Source organism: Galeopterus variegatus, unplaced genomic scaffold (assembly GCF_000696425.1).
Source record: "Galeopterus variegatus unplaced genomic scaffold, G_variegatus-3.0.2 Scaffold559, whole genome shotgun sequence".
NCBI lineage: Eukaryota > Metazoa > Chordata > Mammalia > Dermoptera > Cynocephalidae > Galeopterus > Galeopterus variegatus.
In genome coordinates, this window is record NW_007726670.1 from 588,531 (window position 1) to 596,585 (window position 8,055).

Here is an 8,055-nt window from a genome sequence, read left to right on the forward strand (position 1 = left end):
CAATCCACTGGGGGTCCAGAGAGAACAAAAGACAGAGGAAAGAGGTGAAGCTTTCTCTCTCTCTCCATCCACTGGAGCTGGGATACACTCTTCTCTCCTGTCCGTGGGCATCAGAGCTTGAGACTCTTCAGCCTTTGGATTCCAGGACTTACACCAAGGACACCATCAGCTTCCCTGGTTCTGAGGCCTTTGGACTTGGACTGAGCCACACTACTGGCATCCAGTTTATAGACGGCCTATCACGGGACTTTTCTTCATAGCCACGTGAGCTAATTCCCCTAATAAATTCCTCTCATATAATTATAACATCCTATTGATTCTGTCTCTCTGGAGAACCCGGACTAATACACTGTGCTTCAGTTCTCTTATCAACATCAAAGGCTTTAGTCCTGTGAAAATTTTCTGGTCTTTCTCAATCTTAGCATTTCTATGGGTTTTCCTAAAGGGTTGGTCTTTGGCCCCCTAAGCTAGAGGCTTTGGCCTTCTATGCTAAGGACTTTGGTCCTGTGAAATACATGCGTTTTATTTCTATCTCATTAATAACTTCTTAGTCAATATCCTCTACACTAGACTCGGTGATTTGGAGAATGAGGAGGGGTAGAAGCAGGCTGACCACCCAGGTTTGATGGGTAAATGGAGGAAAATCAAATCAAATCACAAGGTTGACATGTAGTAAAACATTACAAATTTACAGAAATGTGTGTTTTTGTTTTTGTTTTTTGTTTTTTGTGGCTGGTTGTATGGGGATTCAAACCCCTGACCTTGATGTTATAACACTGCACTCTAATCAACTGAGCTAACTGGCCAGCCCCAGAAATGTGTGCTATTAATAGTACTGACAATGGCTAGTTTTTGTTGTTAATACTAAGCAAAACATCATGGATATCTTTTTCAAAATGGTCCATATGACAAAAAACACAAAAAAGTTGCTGGGACTATTTTCCTGACATTTCTCTGCAGCAGGATGGGAAGTGGACCTGGCTCAGTGGCTTTGCCAGCCCTGCCTCCACCCCCACAGACTCACACGCACACACGCACACACTCACCCACGCGTCCCAGCGAGCTATCCTCTCTGCCATCTCCACAGCCTCGTTGTGCTCACGTTCAGCTTCCTCAGCAGCCTCCCTGGCCAGGCGTTCCTCCGCAGCCTTCCTCTCCTCTTCTGCCTTTTCTTCATCCGTTAAGCCATAATTTCGAGGCTCCCCAATCTCTTTGATGAGCTGTTTGACAGCAAGTCTGTTCTGAGCATCTTCAAGTTTTCCTACATCTTTAAAGACCAGGAGAGAGATTAACACATACTTATATTCTAGGCCTGACTGTAACTGGGAAAATTCCTTATTATTATAAATTTGTGATAGTAAATTAACACCCTGGGGTTTCCTTTTCTAGTTGCCAGTCTAGTTCAGAATTTCTTTTGTCATGAGCAAATATTAGACCAGAGTGTGAGAGACATTGTTTGGAAGATTTGGACTTACGTCTATGAATTCTAACAAACACTACTGACTTGAGCAGATGGATGGGGAATGGACTCCCTCAAAAGTAATGAGCTCTCCATCTCTGGAAGTTTTCCAGCAAAGACTGGGACACTTCTGTCAGAGGTTTCCACAGAAGAAAGACCTGTACCTGTTGGAGGCCAGGCAGGATGACCTCAAGGTTCCTTCTGTTTTCTGTTTCTGAGAATCAATGATTCTAGGATTAATTTTCTTTCTTTCTTTTTTTTTTTTTTTGGTGGTTGGCCGGTATTGGGATCTGAACCCTTGACCTTGGCGTTATCAGCAATGAGCTCTAATGGAGTGAGCTAACCAGCCAGCCCTGGGATACATTTTCAATCCATAAAAATTAATCATCTCAGCTAGCCTACTTGAACAGGAAAAAGTCCAAACTCTGGGAAGAAGCATCAAGATCCAGAAAATCAGAAAGAAAACTTCAGGGGTTCACCAAGTCAAGGGGAGTAGAAACAGCTATGAAAGCTCAGATCTGGAGTCAGGAATGCTGATAAAAATGAGGTTGATGTGAGATCATATTTACTGAGTGCTTGCTGTGTGCTAAGCTCTGAGTTATGTGTTGACAGGAAATAAGGAGGGATGAGATAAAAGGCTATTTGCTTTTCTGGGTAAGCTATGCGAGTGAGCTGGCAGGTCTAAAGTTCAGGAGGGAGGCGGGTCTGTGAAGAGCACCAGTGCCTGGCAATGCTACAGGGACAGAACGCCACCCCCAAGGAACCTAGGAGAATGGCCCAAAGCATTTGGCAGCAAACACACATTTCTTTGCAGTGTCCTTTAAAACATTTGCCACTTTGTCATTCGACTTCACAATATACCCATATGTTTTTGTATAATAATAACTCCCTCCCATCACCAAATCCCCAAGTACAATGACTGCCAGAAAGAGTGCCCTGTTTATCCTGTGGCTCGCTGTGCCCTCAGCACGTGGTTATATTCCCCCCATCCTCGATCAGCCCCACAATCCCAGTTAGACACACACCAGGTTTGCTGGGAGGTCCCTACTCTCAACATTTACATTATTCTTGGGTCTGGCTTTTTAGTTCAGTGGGTTAGAGAGTGGTGCTGATAACACTAAGGTCCAGGCCAGATCCCTGTCCTGGCCAGCCACCCAAAACGAAACAAAACAAAATTCACATTATCCTTGAGTTTATTTCATACCAATATGTATCGGGTGGATTTCAATTTCATCAAAATAGTTGAAGACAGTCTCATCTTCAGTGTTGATGTCCCGGTAGTCACTCAGAGCCCGGAGGAATAGGTCCTGGCTGTAGTGGGTCCCCGACACGACACTCTCGGGAAGGTTTATCACCCGCTCCTTCAGAAACTCGTCTGAAGCATCCAGCGCACAAACAAATTCTAGGGAGAAGGAGAAGTTTCGGAGTTGGCACAATACGGTGGAGCTAACTAGCAGGGTGCTGGTGAACAGACAGGTGCTGCTAACCAAAACATCTGTCTGGTTACCAGCCGGGATTTCGTGTTGCTGCAAAAGGCCTGTTAGATTGGTTTTCTTGGGGGCTGGCCCATGGCTCACTCAGGAGAGTGCAGTGTTGATAACACCAAGGCCATGGGTTCGGATCCCATATAGGGATGGCCGGTTAGCTCACTGGGTTAAGATCCCCTTACTGGTCATCTTTAAAAAAAAAAAAAAAAGATTGGTTTTCTTGCTGCTCTCTTGGAGGATAAATGCATGCAAATCACCGTGTCTCCAGAGATCACCCTACGAGGCCCAACCAATCAGTGTTTTGTGCAGTATGTTATTTTTCTTTCATTTGTTTTTTCCTTCCTTCTTTTTAATAAAAGCAGCAGAAATTGTAGATACAAATCTCTGATGATCCTGTGATGTCATCAGCTTCCTAGTCAATCCTCAGCTTGCCTCTGTTCCAGCACAATTATGCACAGGCTCCCAAAGAGAGCCATGGCTATGAGCAAAATGCCTTGATGGCTGGTTTGCCAAATTAACGAAAGGGGGGACTCTCCTTGGAATTTAGTTTCTATGGACCCAGCTGCTTTCTCACTTAATGCCACCAGCTATGAAACATTTACATTCAATACAACACAGTCAGTGCTTATCAAATTTAACACATAGATCATATTAATGATGGGGATCATTTTACCCTCCTGTAAACTGTGAAAACTATAAAAACAGCTGTTTCTCCAGCTTCTAGAACAAATTCAATGCATATTTGTTGAATGAATGAAAGATTAAATGCAGCTCAGTGAAATAAATTTTCCAAGGAGAGTTGCTATTTTCGGGCCTTTTCAACAACAGGACCAGAGTACACTGGTGCCCAGATCATTGGCCAAGGCCATGGTGAAAAATTTGCTTCCTCTAAGAGCCTGACCCAGAATGATTCCCTATGAGTACACCTCATAGAAACAACAACAAAACTTTAAAGTTCACGGGAAGGTCACAAGAAATGCCTGCTCAGTACTAAGTAAATCCTGTTGTGTAACAAGTTGAATATGCTTTGCTTTCAAGAGTGCATTGTGAATGCCTCTGTGTAAGTAAATATGTGATAGATTAAAACTGCTGTGGCATTAACAATGAATCAAAAAGCTTTTTCCCTCCCAATCTCAATTGATGATCCACGTTTCTGGAAAAGCTGATGGCATCGCAAGCACCAAAAACAGCCTGGGGAAGGAGGTGTGGTAATTCAGCCCCTGGCAGTCTTGCCAAGTGACTGTCAAGCCATCAACAGATTTGCTACTTTTTGCTTTTGTTAAGGGGAGAACAGCAGAAGTGAATGTTCTCAATGGGATTTCTATTCATTTCATAACTTTAATATCCCTGACATTTAACAGCAGTGGATTCTCTGGTTTGTAAGTTTGTACTTGAATATATCTTTTAATTTTTTTTCCCTAAAAAATGAAAGATATACTCTATTACACTCAAAAAGATTGTTTTGGCACAAAAGAAATATAAAACAGCATTCCTTTTAATGTGATCTTGGAGAAATATCTTAAACTTACCGGGTATAATTAATTTATCAAAAGGAAACATTTTGCCTCTGATTTCTTCTTCCTCCTCCTCGTCTTCGTCTAATAAAACAAGACATTTGTTGTCATGTTTATTAACATATTATTATGGATCACAACAAAAAATTCAGATATCTTAACTAGCAACCACTAAGGAAAACTAGCCATAAATAGACATGCATTACACAGATATATATACTCTCACAACCTACATGTCCATTGAGAGATGATTAAATAAAGAAAATGTGGTGTATATATATATACATATATTCAGCCTTTAACAAGAAGGAAATTCTGACACATTCAACAACATGGATGAACAGGTTGAGGAACTATGAACGTAAAGAGGACATTATGCTAAGTGAAGTCAGTCAGTCACAGAAAGACAAATACTGCCTGATGTGACTCCACTTATATGAGGTACTTAGAGTAGTTGCATTCACAGAATGAGAGACTGGTGGCCAGAGGTCGGGGGAGTGGGGAAGGAGGGTTAGTAATCAATGGGCATTAAGTTTTAACCCAGCAAGATGCATATGCTCTAGAGATCTAATGAACAACATAGCATTTTAGAGTCAACAATAATGTTTGGACACTTAAATATCTAAGAGGGTAGATCTCATGTTAATTGTCTGTACCACAATAAAATGAATTTTTTAAAACTTTTAAAAGGCTGTGCACCTAATAAGAAATGAGCCAAGACTCAAAAAAAAAAAGTCTCTCGAATTTTTGTTTATTTTAATTGAATGACTATTTCTCTGAACAATAAAGTTGTAACTATTGCGAATATAAACACTCAAAATAAAGACTCAAACTTACTACTGAATAGGTCTTTTGCTTGATCATAAGTCTTTGGATATCCATCCAAAATATAACCCTGATTCCTGCAAGGCATAGATTTTAGCTTTTCTTTCATAAATCTAATTATATATTGATCTTCTAGTCGGCCTGATAAAAAGAAAAAATAAATTACTGTGGAGTCACATTCAACATGGGGGTTATGTTCTAAAGTTATCTTGAAAATCGTTGTGTAGTCGAAGGTACTATTGAAAAAATCTCTATTTTGCCCTTAAAGTAAAAATGTGTGACTTTTTATCTGGAACATTACGGGTGAATTCTAATGCACAATAAAGCAGGAGAACCCAGTGAGCTTGTCTACAAGAAAGAACTCATGCAAACGCTGATGTCTGCACATCTGCACTTTCAAAATGTTCTTCTGTGATCACAACTTTTGGGAGTTGATTGAGGAGTAAGTGGAGCAATGCAGAGCGCCCACCCGCCTGTCTACTCAATGAAGTTTTTATCTTACACCTCTATAACCTTAATATACAACAATAAATGCTTCTGTCGTGAGAATTAAGTGAGATGGTCTCCATGTATGTTGCCAGCATGTGATTTATTAAAAGTAGGTGCTCAATAAATATTTGCTGGATTTGAATAACAATCAAATTTGACCTGACCCTCAAAGGCACTTTTATCTTTAATGCTGCAGAAAAGAATGTGGCCCACCTGCTCCCTGACTTTTCAGTTGGCATTTCTGACCTCAGCTCCACTGGACAGTTGCTTCTAAAGTCCCAAACGCTGGGTTACTGGAATTGCTTGGGGCAAGTTGAGAAGGAAGGAGTTTGTTCTAAAACTGGCACAGTGGTTAAACGACAATTTGATGCTGTTGGAGAGAGCAGGATTGAAGCCCTGTTGGGACCTAAAACTGCCTGGGCTGCAGGGGAGGAAGAGATTTTTTAAAAAACAGTATTTTTTTTTCTCTCCACTCTTTCTTCCCACCCCCTGGCTTTCTTCTCTTGCTTGCTAAATAGGACTAAAACTGCCTGGGCTGCAGGGGAGGAAGAGATTTTTTAAAAAACAGTATTTTTTTTCTCTCCACTCTTTCTTCCCACCCCCTGGCTTTCTTCTCTTGCTTGCTAAATAGGAAAACAAGACTGGGAAGCTAATCAGTACTTTGCAAAGCTAACAGTTCTTTCTCTGAGACTTGTAGAATTTTGAGAAGTGATCAAGGCCAAATGACTGGAAGATGACCTTGGGCACCTGCCAAGTCAGCCAGAGCTCTGCTAAGTGAAATGTATGCAGAAGACTTTGCAGAAGAGTTGATTCTACTCCGAGCAAATCAAAGTCTTGCAGGGTCCTGAGATAACAGCAGAGATGAGAACAGAAACCAGCCAAGACCTTGTCGAGACTTTGTACCTGACTCATAGACACGGACCCCTTGTATCTTATGTCTCCTCTCCTGCTTTTCACTTCCCACATTCCATTCTCTCAACCCCCTCTTTAAAAACCCCTCAGTAAACCTGAGTCTTTGAGATGGAGTTAGCCTGGCCATTCTCCCTCAGGCAGACTGGGGAGATGGCTTTAGCCTGGCCAGTCTACTTCAGGTTTACCAGAGAGATGGGTTAGCTTAACATCTCTTTTCAGGTCATTGGTATTCCTGAATAAAAGCTGACTTCCATTTTCACCAGCATTTGACTTTTGATTGGTTTGCCTGGGGGCAGGTAGCCGGAACTGTGAGTTTGGTATCAATTTTGGGGAGCCTCAGCCAGGAGCTGAGTATGTCCTGTAACACTGCAAGTCCACTGCAATATTCAGCTATCACTCCATTGTGATTGTTGAACAGCTATCATGTTCCAGACACAGCTCTGTCTTTACGTTGTTATACGTCACAGTGATGTTAAGTGTGGCAAGTCAGAGAAACTCATCTCTGAAGCTCTTCCCAGGGTATGTATTACATTTTTAGTTTACCAGTGGATCTATAATGTAAAATAAATACTCTTTGGTCTCTTTTTATTGCTCTATTACTGACAATAAGATGATCTAACTAAAAAACCTCTCCTTCTGACATTCAGTGTCACGTGAATCATTAGGCAGTAGGGGATTCAAAAAATAATTGTGTCTTGGGCTGGCCCTGTGGCTCACTCGGGAGAGTGTGGTGCTGATAACACCAAGGCCAAGGGTTCAGATCCCACATAGGGATGGCCGGTTTGCTCACTGGGTGAGCATGGTGCTGACAACACCAAGTCAAGGGTTAAGATCCCCTTACCGGTCATCTTTAAAAAAAAAAAAAAGAAATTCAGTTCCGGACGGGGCCGACCCTGTGGCTCATTCGGGAGAGAGCGGCGCTGGGAGCACCGAGGCCGCAGGTTCAGATCCTATATAGGGATGGCTGATGCGTTCACTGGCTGAGCGCGGTGCGGACGACTTGACTGCACCGTGCTGAGGGTTGCATCCCCTTACCAGTCAAAAAAAAAAAAACAAGGAACAGAGAGACATTTGGGCCGGCCTGTGGCTCACTCGGGAGAATGTGGTGCTGATAACTTCAAGGCCACGGGTTCGGATCCCATATAGGGATGGCTGGTTCGCTCACTGGCTGAGTGTGGTGCTAAGAACACCAAGACAAGGGTTAAGATCCCCTCACCGGTCATCTTTTGAAAAAAAAAGAAAAAAGAAATTCAGTTCCGGTCCCCTTTGATGCATCCCTTGGCTTGTTTCAGTCACTGAGCTTTGCCGTTCATTTCTGTAAGCAAGGACAAACATATGGTAGCAGTTTTGGGTAACTAAAGAATGTTTT

General features: G+C 42.2%; 1 protein-coding gene across 1 annotated transcript in view; it reads right to left on the reverse strand.

Annotated features, from left to right (window-relative positions):
- The window catches only part of AK7 (adenylate kinase 7), a 24,334-nt gene that overhangs the window by 7,846 nt on the left and 8,433 nt on the right, over positions 1 to 8,055 (reverse strand). Inside the window, exons 4-7 of the mRNA XM_008570030.1 lie at positions 5,298 to 5,426; positions 4,476 to 4,544; positions 2,664 to 2,861; positions 1,047 to 1,267 (exon numbers count right to left, since the gene is read on the reverse strand). Coding sequence (XP_008568252.1) covers positions 1,047 to 1,267; positions 2,664 to 2,861; positions 4,476 to 4,544; positions 5,298 to 5,426 — 617 coding nt within the window. The remainder of the gene's footprint in view (positions 1 to 1,046; positions 1,268 to 2,663; positions 2,862 to 4,475; positions 4,545 to 5,297; positions 5,427 to 8,055) is intronic.